This window comes from Eucalyptus grandis, chromosome 2 (assembly GCF_016545825.1).
Source record: "Eucalyptus grandis isolate ANBG69807.140 chromosome 2, ASM1654582v1, whole genome shotgun sequence".
NCBI lineage: Eukaryota > Viridiplantae > Streptophyta > Magnoliopsida > Myrtales > Myrtaceae > Eucalyptus > Eucalyptus grandis.
Window position 1 is genome coordinate 35202770 of NC_052613.1, and position 18954 is coordinate 35221723.

The window sequence follows — 18954 nt, forward strand, 5'->3', positions numbered from 1 at the left end:
TTTGATACGTTTGTGAGCTGTTGCGGTAACTCTGTGACTCCACAGCATCTGCAGTTGAGTTGAGCATAGTTACAAAATAAAAACCATTAGCCCCATAAACCACAATATTGAGAAAAGGTGGTTAAGCAAAAATCTCTCATGCAGTTTGCTTGCGATGGGCTGTGATCTCATGCTGAACTGCCCCCGAGATAGCATTCCATGGTTGAAAAGTTAATTTGACTAATAAGTCGGTGTTACTGTAGGAATACATTCCATTAAATGGCAATGAAGCAAGTCTCTGGCAGCAGATCTATTCACTTTCATATGAATCAGGCGAATATGAAAAGCTATATGATCTGCATTTTGAACCACGTTAGCATTCACATTCCTTTTGTATCTACACCATGGGCAAACACCATTCGGCAAATGGCAGATTGAAACGGTTACCATCTTTGTCGAATTGTTGAATCTTTCCCAATATGGAATGCCACCGCGAGAGTGAAATTTTGTGAGTTAATGGCTGGACTGTACAACGTCCACAAGAATGACTTGAGCATTGTTTTGAAGTGACGGCAATAGTCTCCCCTTGTGACAATATCAAGCCAAGGTTGGTTCTGAAGAAATACTCTTTATGCAGCTGGATAGAGGTAGATTGTAATCTCGTGCAAATATTATGTCCCGGTAGAGAAATTGCTCCACTGTGCGATGGACAGTCGCCTAAGGACTTAGAGCCCGATGAAGTTGTGGAGCACGATATACAAACCATGGTGTGATTACACTTGGTAGATTTCCAGGCTATAGAAACAGAAATTCACAGAAAAACCGATCCTACGCCTCAAGAGTTGATCTTTATTGTAATTGGAGCGCTCAAAATGGTAACATCCACCACACAGACTGAAAAAAGATGTGACAGTAACTTTACTAAAACTGATGTCTGCCATAGACTTCTGTATTGGCCGGCCTGAAAGGATATGCAAAAAATATGGGGCTTATAGGTTGTATGACTGGCAGTTCTCCTTTTATATTGCATTTGAAATAAATTACTCTTTCTAGGACAATTATTTTGAGTTTATAGAAGGTGCTCAACTGCATTTACATTGACATCAATTGATTATTGCTTACAAGTTACGACCTTGTGTATTGGATCGACCATAATCACAACACTGCAATCTATGTTAAAGTTTATCAGTTTTAGTGAGGCCCTGGATTCGCCGAAGCAGCAATGCCAATGCATGCTCTATATGCTGCTCCAGCTAAAAGATTGACTGCAGGTTGCAATTTTGGGTTATGGCCCTGACCAAAATGGAGCAGGTTGAATAGATTGCCGATGGAAAACCTGAAAGCAAGACATAGTCGACATCTGTCGTGCATAAAGATCGATCAGCAGTGACAAACGGGAATTCATAGTGGACTGGAGAAAAAATCCTAGGGTAACAGTAATTTGTGATTTCGAGGAAGACTACACTGCACTATCGGAATCTTGTACCAAATGTGTATTTTATTCGGTGTTGCTGGTGGTGACATCATATTTTAATATGCAATATGGTAAGTACCTAAGTAGCAGAAAACTAAGAAGTCCCACATTGACAATATGGTGAAGAGGGAGAAAGAAGAGAGAGAATTAGAGGCAGCCTGGCAACCCATTGCAACATACTTACCTGGACGGGGTCGATGGGCGACCAAGAAGGCCCATGGCCTAGGTTGGCGACCTCCATTGCACCTAGGAGGGGCGCCCGCCTAAGGTCAGCCCAAGTTGGTTGAGCCTACGTCATAATTTGTGGCAGCGGGGGCCTGCGTTCGCGCGGCCCCTACTAATTTGTAGTTGAAAAGGAATAACAGTCATATCTGTGTTTGGTTAATGTGCATCTTAAGCTGCGAAGAATCTAAGTGGTATGCTCAACTGGAATTGGTAGATGATCAGCAGAATGCATGCTAGAATTTGGGGTCAAATAGTACAGTACGGTTGAGTTCGGTTCTAATATTAAAGATGGTACTGGTGGTTTCATCTTGCCTTTTCTTTTCCAAATTGTTTGGGTTCTGTTTGGTTGGGTTCGGCTTCCAAATAAATAAAAACTGGCCCTCGCCCGCCCTTATTGGTTGGGGAGGTTTTATGCAAGATAGATAGATGGCTATGACTGTAATAGAAGAGCCAACTTGGGAAGCATTAGGTATCTAATCTTCAACATGGCCTTTGCTTTATCTCGTATCTCTGCTTAGAGTTTTAGAAGGCAAAAGAGGGACCATCATTGGTAGGACTCTTCAGCAGTCGATATTCACTAAAATGGAATGCATTCATTTGGTACATCCGTGTTCTTCTGCGCAGCTTGCTGCAAGTGAAAACATCTGCATACACACGGTAAACTGTTACCAGAATTGAACTTTTTTGTACAAAGCTATAAACATAGAATCATCCAGTCACGAATTCAATCCGTTTCGTGTGTTCGCCTTATTGTTCTTAAAGCGATGAAATGGCAAGCAAAGAGGGGTTACAGAGTTGTTGACACGAAAAAAGAGGAGCAAATAAGAGTGCGAAAAGAAATGAAGTAATAGCATGACGTGAAATTGCTGAATGGATCATCAACATTTAGCTTTAATATTTGGCCATATAAGTTGGAAAGCTCACATGAGAAGTCAAATAATATGAAACATGGATAATACCTAAGGAGAAGCGGAAAAACGAGAATCTTTAGCAGATTTTTAGGGTGATGTTCAAACTCAAATAGAAGTACTCATTTGGATTCATATTTCATAAACAGTGCCTCCGACATCTTTTCCGGTGCCAAATCATGAATATACACATGTATGGAGAATCTGAAGTAAGAGAACATCTTCCTAAATTAAACAGAAGCATTTTGGGTCAAAAAACATGAAACATGGATATAATACCTAAGGAGAAGTGGAAAAACGAGTCTTTAGCAGATTCTGAGGGTTGATGTTCAAACTTAAATAGTGCCTCTGACATCTTTTCCGGTGCCAAATCATGAATAAACACATGTATGGAGAATCCGAAGTAAGAGAACATCTTCCTAAATTAAACAGAAGCATTTTGAGTCTGGCTTTAGTCCCACATAGAAAAACTAACATTGGTGGAATGCCGGAAGTCCCCTGCCAAAGCTAAAGGGGATGCCAACTGTCATTTCACATACCTGGATGGGGTCGATGGGTGATCAAGATGACCCATGGCCTAGGTCGACGGCCTCCGTTGCACACCGGACAGTGTGTTGGCCTAAGGTCTGCTCATTGTAGTGGAGCTTACGTCATAATATGTGATAGCAAGGGCCCCACAAATATGAGCTCAAAATGTTGATGCACCTGTAAGCTGATGGACGGCAAGAGAATTTTGATACACTTGAGCTGTTGTGGTAACTCTGTGACACCACAACATCTGTAGTTCAGATGAGCATAGTTATAAATAAACACCATTAGCCCCATAAGCCACAATATCGAGAACAGGTGGTCAAGCGAAAATCTCTCATGCAGTTGGCTTGTGATGGGCTGTGATCTCATGCCATATCGACTCCATTATAGTATGCTTTGGTTGAAAAGTTAATTCAACTTATGCATCTGCCAGTAGTGCCTGAAGTTGTGGAGGTTGAAGTTGCAGAAGCAATCTTGAGAAGATTGAATGATAAGTCAGAGTTAATGCAGGAATACATTCCATTAATTGGCAATGGAGCACGTCTCTCACAGCAGATCTATTGTCTTTCATATGAATCAGGCGAATATAAAAGGCAATATGATCCGCATTTTGAACCACATTATTATTCACGTTCCTTTTATTTCTACGGGCAAATACCATTTGGCAAACGGCAGACTGCAACAGTTACCATCTTTGTTGAATTGTTGAATTTTTCCCAATATGGAACGTGTGTGAGAGGGTCATTGATTTCTCTAGGTCATATGAGTAGTCCTGAATTCAGCAGACAAAATTAGATTGGTTAATTACATCATTGATCCCGGTGAACATTATTGGTCAATTTCTCTGGATGTAGATTTTCAGAGAGAATGATTCTTCACTCCTTAGGAAACAAAGCCCTCATTTTTGTGCTCAGTATCGTGAAGTAACTCTAGTGTAGATTTCAATCTCTTAATCAGCATGCTTGAAGCTCAAACTATATAATCCATGATGAAGCATACAGTTTGAAAGAAGATAATAAGGATCCTTGCTATGAGACTGTTATGGACTTGTATCCATTAAAAATGTGTAATACATTTGACATTGCTAAGTTTCAGGCAGCAACAATCACTCCCAGAATCTCTCCTTAGTTTCTTCTTCTCATGCGCAGGTGATGTCAAGAGGCATACTTGACTCTGTAAAAGGCGATGGCAAATTAGAGAAGCAGCTCTCTAAGTTATGCAGACAAACCTGCATTTGCGCATAGGATTCATGCAATGGACATTGCAAAGTATCTGGTTTCAATTTTCAATGGAATGCTGCTCACCAACTTGTTCCCACCATTTTAATCCGATTTGACGCTTAAAAAAATGACTATTAATTTTTATGATATGACCTTGTATCATAAAGCTTCTAGTCCTTGCAGTTTGTCAAAATTGGCAAATTTATAGGACAAGTAAAACTAAAAGCTATTTGAAATTTGCAGGAGTGGTTTTTCTGTGCTGTTAAATGTTTATTAGTTGAATAATAATTGCTTGCTTACTTAGCCAAAAGGGAAAAAAAACCACAATGTACTCCATGTCCACAACTAAGGATAAGACACTAAGCAATTAAGTATACACCGTATATAAGGTCACAGATTGGGTTTTTTCAGTGCAGCTAGCTATGAGCGGAATCTTTTAACGAATATGGTAAGAAGTGCCACATCAAATAGAATGTGAAGAGAGAGAGGCCTGAGATTATGTAAAAGGAAGCGCTGTGAGCAGTCACTGACCAACAGACCGGGATGGGGTCGTTGGGTGATCAAGAATGCCCATGGCCAAGGTCAAAGTCCTCCATTCCACTTTGGTGGTGCCTTGGCCTTCGGACTGCTCGTTGTAGCAGTGCCTACGTCCTACTTTTTGGCAGCAGGGCCCCGCATTCGTGTGGCCCTTAACAATCCAAGATCATAATGGTTGTACAAAACCAATTTTCATTAGCACATGGTAGGTGACTTCCGTTACAAGGCCAGGTGAAGACCTCAATGGATGAAATGAGTCATGCTGACAGAAAAATCTAGATTGATTGCTCATGCTCCTATATGAAATTTGAACTTCAATTCATGTTCTTTTCACTATAAACAGAAAGCTCTTTCACATGGTCAGCGATGATAGAAAATGATGTCACGCCAATTTTAGGCCCTGGCCGAGAATTCTCTCCAACTTTTCATGTCAAAGTACAAGCGAGGATGTACCTACAGCGATCTATTCTAGCAAACCAAAATTTGTGGTTTCTGATGTTGCTACTCTACTGCATCCCTGTAGAAAGCTCTTCCACTTGCCAAAGTGCAGAAACAAGCATTGCGTAAAGTGACTGCAATTGCCTTGAATCGTATCAATATCAAGCCACAGTTGTTTCTTCAGGGAAACTCTATGTGCAGCTGGCTCGTGGTAAATTGTAATCTTGTGCAATATTATGTTCTGGTTGAGAAGTTGCTCCAATTTTTGTGACAGACAATAACACCTAGGACTTGGAGCCCGATGAAGTTGTGGAGCAAGATATGCGAACCATGGTGGGATTGTCATTGGTAAATTTCCCTAGCTGTAGACATAGAAGTTCACAGGGAAAACGAATGAGCTGCAGAGTTGATCTTTATCATATTTTGAGCACTCAAAATGATGAACACCACGGGGAAGCTTACAGACTGAAAAAATATGGAACAGTAACTGTACCAAAACTGATACCTGCTGCAGACTTTTTTTTGGTCATCCTGTAAGGCTATGCGAAGTATCTGGGGCACAGAGTTTGTATGAACTAGAACTATGGTTTTCAGTTTGATTTTGCATTTGAAGTGGCTACTCTTTCTAGGACAATCAATTTGGGTTTTTAGAAGGGGTTCACCTGCATTTATATTAACATCAATTGGTTATTGCTTACTAGTCACAACTTTGAACATCAGACCGACCGTATTCACAATAATGCAACCTGTGTTTAAGTTTTCGGTTACTGCTTTGATGCTGACTGTGAAGACCGTGCCAACTCTTATCTGATGCTAGCATTCCTTTTTCATGTCCACAGCAAAAAAGCAGGGATATTTGATTTCTAAATCCAAACATGAGAAAGCCAGTGCAATTCGATTGTCGATACCAACTGTTGTCTTAAATTGAGGAAGGCTTCAAGAGGCTTCAAGAATTCAAGAATTCAAGAACAAGGTGCATCTGAGTTTTCCTGTTCAGACACGCTTATGATCAATATGTAACGAGAGTCCCACATTGACATAATGGTGAAGAGAGAGAAGGAAGAGAGAGAATAAGATGCAGCCTGGCATGACATTGCAACATACTTACCTGGACGGGGTCGATGGGCGGTCAAGAAGGCCCATGGCCTAGGTTGGCGACCTCCATTGCACTTTAGGAGGGGCGCCCGCCTAAGGTCAGCCCAAGTTGGTTGAGCCTACGTCATAATTTGTGGCAGCGGGGGCCTGCGTTCGCGCGGCCCCTACCAATTAATAGTCCGAAGGTAGCTTTCGTCATATATGCCTGGGAAGGATTGCAGCAGTGAGTGACTTGTGATGTTCATCGCCTTTTTGAGTGGTCCTGGCCAGAAAGGCTTGGGAGGCAGTGGTGCGTTTGTCTGCTTAACTTGCTTGCACTAGACCGAGCAGTGAAATTTTTAATTTTGACTGAGCCTTTTAAGCTTCACTGCACAACAAAGTCAGCAAAATCTGAAATGGCTGAATGAGTGAGTGCATCAGTTTCTTAGCAGCAGTACCGATAATTTGGAATACCAACTTGCGATGCACGCCAATTCCGCATACTGCCTAGTAAATGACCATAGCCAGTTCTTGAAAGAGATTACTTCCTCTAACGCGATGCATCTATTTGGTTACTTATTTCCATAAACAGCACCACTAACATCTTCTGTGGTTCTGAATTTTGGATAAATGTATGCTAGGAGTGAGAGATCAGATCATATTCTTAAACTCAAGTTCGAGACAAGCTTTCCCATGTGGAAGAAATACAATGATGAAATGAGTTATACCCCAGAGAAAAGAGTGATTGCAGATTGTAATTATGGGTTATGCCCATAACAAAAAAATAAATCAGAAGAAGGGTTGAATAGATTGCCGATGAAAGACCTGTAAACAAGAGACTCAGCAGAAACGGCTCGAATTCGTAGCAGATTAGAGCAAAAATCCTAGGGTAAATGTAGGTTGTGACTTCAACGAAGATTACGCTGCACTTTTCGAATCTTGTGCCAAACATGTAAATTCGGTGTTTGCTAGCCTGCAAGTGATGACATAATATTTTAATATGCACCTAAGTAGACAGACTAGGAAGTCCCACATTGACATAATGGTGAAGAGAGAGAAGGAAGACAGAGAATAAGATGCAGCCTGGCATGGCATTGCAATATACTTACCTGGACGGGGTCGATGGGCGGTCAAGAAGGCCCATGGCCTAGGTTGGCGACCTCCATTGCACACTCGGAGGGGCGCCCGCCTAAGGTCAGCCCAAGTTGGTTGAGCCTACGTCATAATTTGTGTTAGCGGGGGCCTGCGTTCGCGCGGCCCCTACCAATTCATAGTCCAAAGGTAGCTTTTGTCATATATGCCTGTGAAGGATTGCATCAGTGAGTGATTTGTGATGTTCATTGCCTCTTTGACTGGTCCTGGCCAAGAGGCTCGGGAGGCGGAGGTGCGTTCGTCTGCTTAACTTGCTTGCAGCACTAGAAAAGCAGGCCCGAGCAGTGAAATTTTTGATTTTGACTGAGCCTTTTAAGCTTCACTGCACAACAAAGTCAGCAAAATCTGAAATGGCTGAATGAGTGAGTGCATCAGTTTCTTAGCAGCAGTGCCGATAATTCGGAATACCAACTTGCGATGCACACCAATTCCGCGTAGAATCACTGCCAAGTAAATGACCATAGCCAGTTCTTGAAACGGATTACTTCCTCTAATGCGATGCATCTATTTGGTTTCTCATTTCCATAAATAGCGCAGCTGAAATCTTCTGTGGTTCCTAGTTTTGGATAAATGTATGCTAGGAGTGAGAGATCAGATCATATTCTTGAGTTCGAGACAAGCGTTCTGACTTGAGTCCCATGTGGAAGAAATACAATGATGAAATAGGTTATGTCCCCAGAGAAAAGAGAGATTGCAGATTGTAATTATGGGTTATGCCCCTGACAAAAAACGGATCAGAAGAAGAGTTGAATAGATTGCCAATGAAAGACCTGAAAACAAGAGACTCAGCAGGAACGGGTCGAATTTGTAGCGAACTAGAGCAAAAATCCTTGGGTAACTGTAATTTGTGACTTCAGTGAAGATTATACTGCACTTTCTGAATCTTGTGCCAAATGTGTATGTTCAGGGTTTGCTAGCCTACCGTTGCTGAAGTAATATTTTAATATGCAATATGGTAAGCACCTAAGTAGCAGTAAACTAGGAAGTCCCACATCAAAAAGATAGCAAAGAGAGAGAAGGAAGAGAGAGAATAAGAAGCGGCCTCATACCCACTTGCAACATACTTACCTGGACAGGGTCGATGGGCGATCAAGAAGGCCCATGGCCTAGGTTGGCGACCTCCATTGCACTCTCGGAGGGGCGCCCGCCTAAGGTCAGCCCGAGTTGGTTGAGCCTACGTCATAATTTGTGGCAGCGGGGGCCTGCGTTCGCGCGGCCCCTGCTAATCCGTAGTTGCAAAAGAACAGTCATGGTAATGGCTTAATTTAATGTACATACAGTCATGGTAATGGCTTAATTTAATGTACATCTTGCCCTGAGAAGAAATCGTGAGTGGTATGCTAAATTGGAATTGGTAGATATGAATCAAAGAATTTACATGCTATTGTTTCGGATCAATAGATACAATCCAGTCCAGTTCGGTTTGTCCGGCTTGCTTCCGCCTTCTCTTTTCCTGGCTGTTTGGGTCCGGTTTGGTTTCGCCTTCGCTTTTGCAGACTGTTTGGGTTCTGTCTAATTTAGTTTCGGCTTCCGAATACATAAAACCGCCCCTGCTTACCGTTATTGTTTGGGGGAGGTTTTACACAAGATAGATGGCTATGACTGTGTTAGAAGAGCCAACTCCGGAAGCATGTGGACATCTAATCTTCAACAAAAATCATTGCTTCCTCTTGTATCTTTAGTAAGAGTTTTAGTAGGCAAACGTGGGATTGTCGTTAGCAGAACTCTTCAGCTGTAGATTCTATCACGTATCTTATGCCTCGAAGGATTACCTTCATTCGTACTTCGGTGGTTTTCTGCACAGCTTGCAGCGAGTGAAAACATCAGCATAATCTTTTACTAACGGGATCAAAAACCGGTTCATAAACGGTTACTAGAGTTGGACATTTTGCATATAAAGCTATAACATAGAATCCCACTCGTGTATAAAATAATGCCTTTTGTGGCTGAGTCTTATTGTTCAAAGCAACGAAATGGAATACTGAGGTGAAGCAGAACAGCAGAGATTTTTAGCAAGACTTTTGACGGTTGAAGTTCATATTGAAATAGAAGTATTCATTTTGATTCGTATTGCATAAACAGCACCTCCAACATCTTTTCCCGTTCCAAATCATGAATAAACACATGCTAGGAGAATCGGAAGTAGAGATCATCTTCCTAAATTTTACTGAAGCATTTGAGTCTGGCTTTAGTCACACATAGAAGAACTAACGATGATGAAATAGAGGAAGTCCCTGCCAAAACTGAAGCACATGCTAACTCTCAAATCACTTACCTGGACAGGGTCGACGGGTGATCAAGATGGCCCATGGCCTAGGTTCACTGCCTCCATTGCACACCAGGCGATGAGTCAGCCTAAGGCCTGCTCCTTGTAGCAGAACCTAAGTCATAAATTGTGGTAGCTGGGGCCCGTGTTCGCGCAGCTGACACAAAAATGAGCTCAAAATTGTTTGTGAAGGTGATCTTGGCGCTGATGGATGGAAAATATGTCAGGAATTTTGATACATTAGTGACCTGTTGCAGCAACTTTTTGACTCCGCAACATCTGTAGTTGAGCTGAGTGTAGTTCAAATAACAACCATTGGCCCCATTCACCACAATATTGAGAAAATGCAGTTAAGAGAATCTCTCATGTGGTTGGCTTGTGATGGGCTGCGATCACATGCTAAATCACCAATGTAGTATACCTTAGTTGAGAAGTTTATTTGACTTGTGCATCCAATAGTAGTGCCTGAAGATGTAGAGCTTGATGAAGTTGCAGAAACAGTCTCGAGAAGATTGAATTAGAAGTCAGTGTTAATGCAGGAATATATTCCATTAACTGGCATTGGAGCTAATCTCTTGCAGAAGATCTATTCGCTTTCATATGAATCGGCTGAATATGAACATCCATATGATCTGAATTTTGAACCATGGACAAATGCCATTTGGCAAACTGCAGATTGCAACTGTTACCATCTCTGTCAGATTGTAGAATTTTCCACAATATGGAATTTTGATGAGAGGGCCATTGATTCCTCTTTATCTTTGCTGAGTAGTCCTGAATTCAGCAGATAATTAAAGCAGTTAATTACCCCATTGATCATGGCGAACATAGGTGGTCGGTTTCTCTGGCTGTAGAAATTCAGAAAACTGATTCTGCCCTCCTTAGGAAACGAGGCCTTCATACTTGTGCTCAGTATAATGAAGAAACTCCAGTGTAGATTTCATCTCATAACACGTTTGAATCTCAAACTATGGCATCCATTATGAAGCATACAGTTTGAAATCTGTGGCTTACTGCAATGAGACTGCTATGGATTTGTATCTCTTGGCATGTGTAACATTTTCGCCATTGCTAAGTTTCTGGCAGCGACAATCACTGCCAAAATCTCTCTAGTTCTTTTCATGGGCAGGTGATGTTAAGAGGTATACTCAACCTTGTGAAAGACTGACATAATAGAGAAGCAGCTTCCGAAGTTAAGCAGACAAACTTGCATTTGCAAATAGGATTTGTGCAATGAAGATTGCAAAATATCAGGTTTCAATATTCAATAACATGTAAGTCTTTGGTCAAATGCTACACCCCAACTTGTTCCCAGCATGTTAGATCCAGTTCGATGCTTAAAAGGAAAAAAAAAGAAGAAGACTATATGATTCTTGATGATATGACCTTATATTATAAAGCTTCTAGTCCCTTGCATCTAGCAGTTTGTCAAAGCTGGCAAATTAATATTACAAGAAAAACTAAAAGCTATATGATATTTGTACAGTTTATTAGTTGAATAAAATTGCTTTTTTACTTAGCCAAAAAGGAAAAAATCACAAGGTACTCCCTGTTCACAATTAAGGATAAGTCACTAAGCAATTGATTCACCGTATGTAAGGTCAAATATCATTATTTTTTCCCGTGCAGCAAGCTACGAGCTGAAACTTTTAACTACATATGGTAAGAAGTGCCACATCGATTAGAATGCGAAGAGAGAAGCCTGAGAATATATAAAGGAGGAAGTGCCATGAGCAGTCACTTGCTCACACAGTCCAAGACGGGGTCGTAGGTTGATCAAGAATGCCGTGGCCCGGGTTAACAACCTCCGTTGCACTTCAGTGGTGCATCAGCCTTAGGACTGCTTATTGTGGCGGCAGGAGCCCTGTGTCATTATTTTCGGCAGCGGAGCCCAGCGTTCGTGTGGCCCTTATCAATTTGAGCTAAAAATTGTTGAACAAAACCAATTTTCAGAAGCTTATGTTAGGTGATTTTCATAGCAAGGCCTGGTGAAGACCTAAATGGACGAAATGATTCATGCTGACTGAAAAATCTAGATTGCATGCTCATGCTACTATATGAAATTTGAACTTCAATTTATGTAATTTTAACTATAAGCAGAACGTGTCATATGATTCTGATAGCAAAGAGTAGAAACTTCTGCAATTTTTTCCAGCAGAAGCTCTTTCATGTGGTCAGCCGTAACAGATGGTGATGTCGTGCCAACTTTAGGCCATGGCCAAGAATTCACTCCAACTTGTCATGGTAAAGTACCAGAGAGAATGTATGGATGGTGATATATTCTAACAAATGAAAATTAGTCGATGAAGTTAAACAAACAATCTAGAAAAGATTTCATTGCAAGTTTTAGTAATGCCGAAATACTTCCCAAGGAAGGAGCTCTCAGTTTTAGTGCGGATTGTACTACCAGCCTTCATAAGGAGGTCCTCCAATCTGCATTTATCAGTACCATTATTCATATTCCTTCTCTCTCTCTCGTTTCCTTCTGTTTGAGCTTACCATCTTGGCATCATCAGATTTACTGTTCTAAAGTCGCAACAGGTGACATGCCCAACTCAAGAAGGCCCTTCTTAACAAATTATCTTAACCAATTCAGCTTTCGTTGGACCTTTTTATGCTCGGAAACTCATATCATTTGCCTCTTTCGTGATGTTAGTTAAATGAAGTGGCCTTTTCTCGACCAAAAAAGAAAAAGTGGGCAAAAGTGAAGGTGACGGCACTATCAAATCACTTACCTGAATGGCGTCAATGGGCTATCAAGAAGGCTCGTGGCCTACATCATCAGCCTCCATTGCACTTGGGAGGTGCATCAGCCTAAGTCTACTCACTGTTGCAGAGCCTACATCATAATTTGTGGCGCGGGGGCCTGAATTCACGCGGCCCCTCCCAGTTCCTAATCAAATCTATAATTGTTATCCTCGTCTTGCGCAAAATATTGAACCCATAATTACTATGATTGGTGAGAGAGTTTTATTGGGTCATCTATGAATACTTGACATTCTTTGGTAGTGTCCAAGGGTTTTGGCAAAAAGTTTGAAGTGTATATAACAGCTCTTGAGAATTTGCAAAGCATTTTATGGTAGGAGGAAGTTATCTAGTAAGGACATTACCGGAAATCCAAAAACGACAAAACTGGGTGCATATGTCGTAATTTGATATGAATGATTGAGAATGAACATAATTTAGCTAAATTAAGAAATTCCAAGCACACGAAATGGTATTCTGCTTGAAAATTGTTCCGAATTACTCAATTTATGTTTTATTCCCCAGAATATGAAAAGAAGAATAATGAAAAAAGTATAGAAGAAACTCTTTTCTTGCTCTCCTCAAATATGCTCTAAACTTGAAATTAGACGCAATTTAATCCTGTCACAGAGCATAGATATCCAGTTCCGCAGCCAGCTTCAACAGCTTACAATAATACAATCACGTAGAAACGAGCGTTTCTAACACAAACACTCATGGAAACACATCAGCACACAAAATATCGACACCAAACAACGATGATTGACAACGATAATTGACAACGATGATTGACGACTAAACTCTATACCATGTTTCAGAAGAACAGCACAAAACGCATGCGCTTCTATGGACCGGAACTCCCCCCCTCTCAGGGCTCAAAAACCATATTCTCAGCCTCTCGCTTGACGGACTCAAATAGCACAGATGACAAGTAACGTTCTCCAAAGCTGGGGAAGATCACCTGATAAAGTTTACACAGTGCAAATTTAGAGAAATACCCGAATTGTCAATCCAGGAAACGAAGAATCATTAGTAAAAGCCTACAGTATAAATTCGGTGAAAGGAGCACTTACAACAATTAGTTTCCCAGCATTTTCTGGCCTTTTCGCTATCTTCATTGCTGCAGCAGCTGCTGCTCCGGATGATATTCCTACCTGCACAGTGTATCCCAACGATTTACTATAAGAGCTAGCAGTAGTTTTTTACTCTTTTTTCTTATTTTCTTTTGGCCATTAGAGCTAGCAAGTGGCAGACATTCCTAATGGATCACAATATTTGCACAACAGGAAGGCACAAAAATTGAACACGGATTACCAGCAAGCCTTCCTTCAATGCGAGCTGCTTTGCAGTTTCAATAGCTTCATCACTAGATATCTGGAAAGTGATATGACATTAAAATTTACTCAGGAATGTATAAGCTCAGAGAATGATGATCAAGACTAGATGGCAAAAAGTACAGACTTCCCATCCAACTATAAAAGGATTGCTCCCATCAGCACCTGACAAATAACATGCATAACCTTTTGGAGTATACTTTCATCACACTCAATTATTTGCGAATACCTTTCAGGTGTCATGCTTTCATTATCCAGATGTAGTACAAAGACTACAAAGTCCATGTCTAAGCACTCATAAAAGAAGCAATTTTGGATTTTAGCCCAATAGACTGTCAAAGTAGAGATGAATCATCAATGACCATATAAATAATTGTGAAGCCATGTGGAGAGTGGGGAGGTGCCTGGTTTTTCTTGTTCTACTTTTCCACCTGTTATTCAAAGCTGCCTTGCAATTTCCTATTAAACCTAAGTCCTTGTAACTTCAAAAGCTCATTGCTTACAAACCCATTCTTCCTTAAACCAGCATTATCCTTCTTTACGTCATTTAGCTCTTCCATCCTTCGACATATGGAAGTATATGAACTGCTTTCCTATCTTTAGGGGAAAGGAAACAAATTATGATTTGTTGCACAAATTCTTACCTGGATTACTTCATCAATTAAATCCACATCCAAAACTCCAGGGATGAAACCAGCACCAATACCTTGAATCTTATGAGGGCCTGGGAATTATGGGCATGAAATTCATAGTCAAATAGAGGATTGCACAAGATAGTCTTCAAAAGCGACATTTCTTCTGAGGAGACTTTTGGCACTTAGCATGCTTATAACAGCAAGAAAATAATACAATCGACGGCATTAGAAGCTGAAAAAGCAGTGTCCCCTATTGCAAAAATAATATAAACAATGCAAAATAGAACAATAAAAGGAAACACAAAGCTATTCATCATTTAAAGGGCCATCATAGTGCATGGTAACTGCACCACTTGCGGAAATTAGGGAATAAAGCAAGAACTAACTAGCCTAACAGATTATTAGATTAAGAATGTCAATGATGTGAAATCAGAACTTACCAGGTTTCCCTCCAGACAAAATTGCACTCTCCACTGGTTCTATCCCATATAGCTAAAGACAAAAACAGAGGTGTGCACCTGATATGAGAAATGGGAAAATTGGAAAAGAAAAACTTCTTTCCAAATATTATAAAGATTATCTAACCTTGATATTGGGGTTTTGTTCCTTGAGATACTTTCCTGCTCCGGTTATTGTACCCCCAGTTCCAATTCCAGAAACAAAGGCATCGATTTTCCCACCTGAGCTTTTCCATATTTCTGGTCCAGTGGTCTCATAATGAATCTAACAACAGAGAGAAGATCAATGAGCTCTTTTTTTTTTTTTTTTTTATCAGTAATATCAATGAACTTCTTTAACCTGCAAGCATCAATCTTGTGAACAAAAAAGAAAAAAAAAGAAAAAAAAAACCTTGGGATTGGCAGGGTTTTCAAACTGCTGAAGAATGTAAGCATTTGGAGTCTTCGATGCTATCTCCTCTGCCTTCTGAACAGCACCTTTCATGCCTTTGGCTGGATCAGTCAGGACCAGCTCAGCTCCAAATGCACGGAGGATGGTTCTTCTTTCAAGGCTCATTGAAGCAGGCATTGTTATTATAAGTTTGTAACCCTTTGCAGCTGCCATAAATGCCAGACCAATCCCAGTATTTCCGCTTGTTGGCTCAATCAAAACACTCTTCATCAAGTCAAGCAAGGAACAATACTGGTTAGATTTCTTCATCTGCATATATCACTCTAGGACCTACAAAATGAGATTACATAACCTCAACTTGTTTTAACAGGCCTTGCAATACCTAAGGCCTGTGTAAGCCTTTCAGAAGTCATGTAATTAGTATAGAGTGAGAGAGAGATTGCCAATATCTAATTTAATTATAATCACTTTCCATTGGAGAAAGATGTTCCCATTCTTCAGGAACTATATCAAGAGTCTAAGACGCATGAGCTAGTTTGTCCATCATTATTATTATTGTGAACCTGGAAAGAGAGGTTTCAGTAACTAACCTCCCCTGGCTGGATAAGGCCCTTCTCCTCTGCATCTGCAATCATACTGTACCCAATCCTGCAGGCAAACAAGTCCATATTAGACTCAGAATATGAAGTAATCCACATATCTAGAGGTTGTAGATAATGATGAGATAAGAAATAAATTTCAAGTCAAAAAAATATATTTCAAGTTTCTAACTTATCTGTTGTTGTTCGCTAGAACTGGTGCAAGTACATGTACGCAAGAGAGAAAGGAGATGTGGATTTGTGAGCAAATAAAGAGAGAATTGTGGATGGCAAAGAAAATGGGAGGGAAGGAAATAACCATTTCTTACTCTTTTATTCTAGCGGCCTTCAACTATAAGCCTATAAGGCTTTGCCCAAGCAAACTAAATGTTTTTTAAAGGACTTGGAATTTTGTGGACCATTTTCACACATGATAACTGTAGTAGATAGCTTTACTTGACAGTAGATTTTGGCAAGGAGTTGAGCCAACCAAACTATGGAACTCCAACAAGACCAACTGATCTTGTTGTCTAAGAAAAGAACATCCAGGTTGGCACAGTGAATAAAGGTATGGATAAGATATAAAGGCGCAGCCATTAGCAGTTCAGCATGGAGAAGAATTTTATTTTTTTTGTCAAAATGAAATCTTCCTGTACCTGTCTTTGACGCTGGAGCATGGCTCCATCATTTCTAGCTTGACAGCAATTCGGGCAACACAACGGTCAGTGACATGGTTGAGGTACACCATAGGTGTCTTACCAATTAACTGCATACAATAAAAAGATGAACGTGCATGTAACATAAGCGCACAATCACAGTATTAAGACTACGGAGAATTAGTGAGATGAGTGATGCAAATAGCTTACTTCAGTGACATCTTTTGCAATCGTGGACTTCTCTTCCACCATGTTTGTGCCACTGCAAAACCCACTAAGGTTTTTGAGTGATTCAGCAAATAAGGTCCTGTGCAGATAACTAAGAAGCTCACTTGCCAAATGAGAAGAAAAATCCTAGCAAAAATTCCAAAGCTCGAGATCTTCCATTTGTCGATTCAGCAGATCATGCAAAACCCTCCCATAATCGACCCAAAGGCTAAACCTTTTCATACAGGTCACACAAAATTCTCACTAAGAACTGGAGATCGACCCATCAACCCATGAAGCAACAGAAATTGATGAAGGTGACGACAACTAAAAGGTCCTAGAAATTTCATAATTCAGCATTTCTGAGAAATCAAAAAGAAAGCGAAACTATTGATCTCGAGTTCAACCCTCGAGTGCATTCACAACTCATACAGATGATCTGAAATTCTACTGACATACCAAAATATCAACCTGAGAACAAGGAAAGAAAGAGAAGCGAAGGAGCAAACCCAGAATATTGCATAAAGATATCCCACCACCTTAAAGGAAGAAGCTTTTAGTGGGATGAAAAGGAAGACCGAAAAACAAAAAGGTTGGGTTTTTCAACAAACAATCGCAGCCCTTTTTCTGTAGATAAGACAGAGAATTCAAACGGGCAACGGCGTAACATGAAAAACGAGAAAAAGAATGAGAATGAGCTCACCTTACCAAGAGCAAAGACAATTACAACAAGGAAAGCTCCGGACACCACTCTAAAGAGACTTCTCTGGCTTTTTCTATTCTCCAAAAGCCAGCCAAATTCTATATAGACCCTTTTTATCCACGGACAGCCTTGAACTGGAAATCCTTCTGTGGCACAAGTGTACCTCGTCGATTAAGAAAGTCCAGGGCTTTTTTGGAAAAGATGACAAAGGAAAACCTGGCTGGCTCTTTCTTTTTCTTCTCTTTTTTCTGCCATCTGGGTCCCCATGCTGGCGGTTGTTAACGTGTCTCTCTGTCTCTCTGTCTCTCTGTGCGATTGACAATTGACAAGGGATTGGATTTTAGTTGCTGAGTCGTAGGTAAATTGTCATTGAACTTTCCCTTTGGGTATGTAGATTTTCCTTTTACTGGGATTTTACCATAATTCACGAGGATTCCTTACCATAAAAAGGGCCAAAAGAAGAAGGAAAAAGCGGAATAGGAAAACAACTCGGACAAAAAGCAAGAAGTGGAGGGAGAGAATTTGGATTTGTCAAGCATAAACACGAATATGATTTTTCCACTTGTACTAAACACATCCCCATGTTAGATGTGGGGGTAAACATGGGAATCAATGATATTGGAGGTCAAGGGTGGTCTATATATGGATGGTCCTCTCTTATGCTCACGGACAATGAAAGATCAACATTGCCTTGACTATTTTTCATCGACTTGTCTATTTCTTCTTCTACTTTGATAAAAAAAGAAAAGAAAAAGATAAGTATATTGAAAGTTCTAAAATTTATCATGGAAGTATCGTTAAGTCTCAAAACTTTCAGAAAGTGTAATTGAATGCTAAAATTTTCCAAAAATGCAATTCAGTCCTAAAAGTTATCAAATTAGTCTAATCAGATCCTTTAATTCATTGCTTTTTAAAAGTTTTATTACTCGATTATATTTTTATGATAAATTTTAAAACTTGAATACACATTTTGAAAGTTTTACTCAATTATATTTCGTGACAAGTTTTAAAATTTCTAGTACATTTATCTTTAAAAAGAAAAAAACTAGTATCATTTATTTTGTGGATTCATTGAGCATCCTTTGGGAACTTTACAGGCGCAAGGGACGCTATTTCTCCTGCTTTTTTCCGCAGGAGTTTGCTGTTTGCCCAAAGAAAGATAAGAGCGGAATCAGGAAAGGTGACAGAGAAAGTTGATACATCATTGAAACACTGTTCTGAGGACGAAAAGTTTGTTGGTAGATATCAATTTTTAGGCTAATGACTTTCGGGAGGGCCTGTACTTTTTGTTCTTCGTGCGTTTGAGTTTCAAGTACAAGAACACTTTCTTCCCTTTTAATCAACTACCTAAAATTCCTTCTTACGTTTCGAGGTTCACGTGTCTATCCTTATTCCAACCGCCTCGTCGGGTCCACCCACCATGGGAGTCGCCACCACCGCACG

At 40.3% G+C, this 18954-nt stretch overlaps 1 protein-coding gene, 8 non-coding genes and 1 pseudogene across 17 annotated transcripts; 9 read left to right on the forward strand and 1 right to left on the reverse strand.

Moving 5' to 3' along the window:
* The first annotated feature begins 1629 nt into the window (after positions 1-1629).
* Positions 1630-1791, forward strand: LOC120291000. Its single transcript, XR_005548810.1, has one exon. It is a non-coding gene; the product is annotated as a U1 spliceosomal RNA (small nuclear RNA).
* Positions 1792-3117: 1326 nt separating this feature from the next.
* On the forward strand, positions 3118-3264 carry LOC120291013 (annotated as a pseudogene).
* Positions 3265-4868: 1604 nt separating this feature from the next.
* Positions 4869-5030, forward strand: LOC120291015. The gene has a single exon (XR_005548824.1). It is a non-coding gene; the product is annotated as a U1 spliceosomal RNA (small nuclear RNA).
* Positions 5031-6412: 1382 nt separating this feature from the next.
* On the forward strand, positions 6413-6575 carry LOC120290999. The gene has a single exon (XR_005548809.1). It is a non-coding gene; the product is annotated as a U1 spliceosomal RNA (small nuclear RNA).
* Positions 6576-7487: 912 nt separating this feature from the next.
* LOC120291006 lies at positions 7488-7650 on the forward strand. Its single transcript, XR_005548816.1, has one exon. It is a non-coding gene; the product is annotated as a U1 spliceosomal RNA (small nuclear RNA).
* Positions 7651-8598: 948 nt separating this feature from the next.
* Positions 8599-8761, forward strand: LOC120291001. Its single transcript, XR_005548811.1, has one exon. It is a non-coding gene; the product is annotated as a U1 spliceosomal RNA (small nuclear RNA).
* Positions 8762-9805: 1044 nt separating this feature from the next.
* Positions 9806-9968, forward strand: LOC120291014. The gene has a single exon (XR_005548823.1). It is a non-coding gene; the product is annotated as a U1 spliceosomal RNA (small nuclear RNA).
* A 1583-nt stretch (positions 9969-11551) lies between these two features.
* Positions 11552-11717, forward strand: LOC120291019. The gene has a single exon (XR_005548827.1). It is a non-coding gene; the product is annotated as a U1 spliceosomal RNA (small nuclear RNA).
* Positions 11718-12531: 814 nt separating this feature from the next.
* On the forward strand, positions 12532-12691 carry LOC120291017. The gene has a single exon (XR_005548825.1). It is a non-coding gene; the product is annotated as a U1 spliceosomal RNA (small nuclear RNA).
* Positions 12692-13104: 413 nt separating this feature from the next.
* On the reverse strand, positions 13105-17700 carry LOC104430566 (cysteine synthase). Of its 9 annotated transcripts, XM_010043351.3 has the most exons (12): positions 17517-17578; positions 17348-17435; positions 16812-16863; positions 16602-16711; positions 15958-16015; positions 15368-15631; positions 15104-15241; positions 14959-15010; positions 14528-14607; positions 13864-13923; positions 13623-13703; positions 13418-13510 (listed from the first exon to the last, which is right to left on the reverse strand). In XM_010043351.3, the coding sequence occupies exons 3-12, from the start codon at positions 16851-16853 to the stop codon at positions 13418-13420; spliced, it is 978 nt and encodes a 325-aa protein (XP_010041653.1). In that variant the 5' UTR covers positions 16854-16863; positions 17348-17435; positions 17517-17578. The 9 variants fall into 9 exon arrangements, with proteins under 9 accessions (XP_018723895.1, XP_010041653.1, XP_010041637.1 ...); XM_018868350.2 differs by lacking the exon at positions 17517-17578 and having other exon boundaries at positions 13105-13510; positions 17318-17435; XM_010043335.3 differs by lacking the exon at positions 17348-17435 and having other exon boundaries at positions 17517-17700.
* Positions 17701-18954: the final 1254 nt, after the last annotated feature.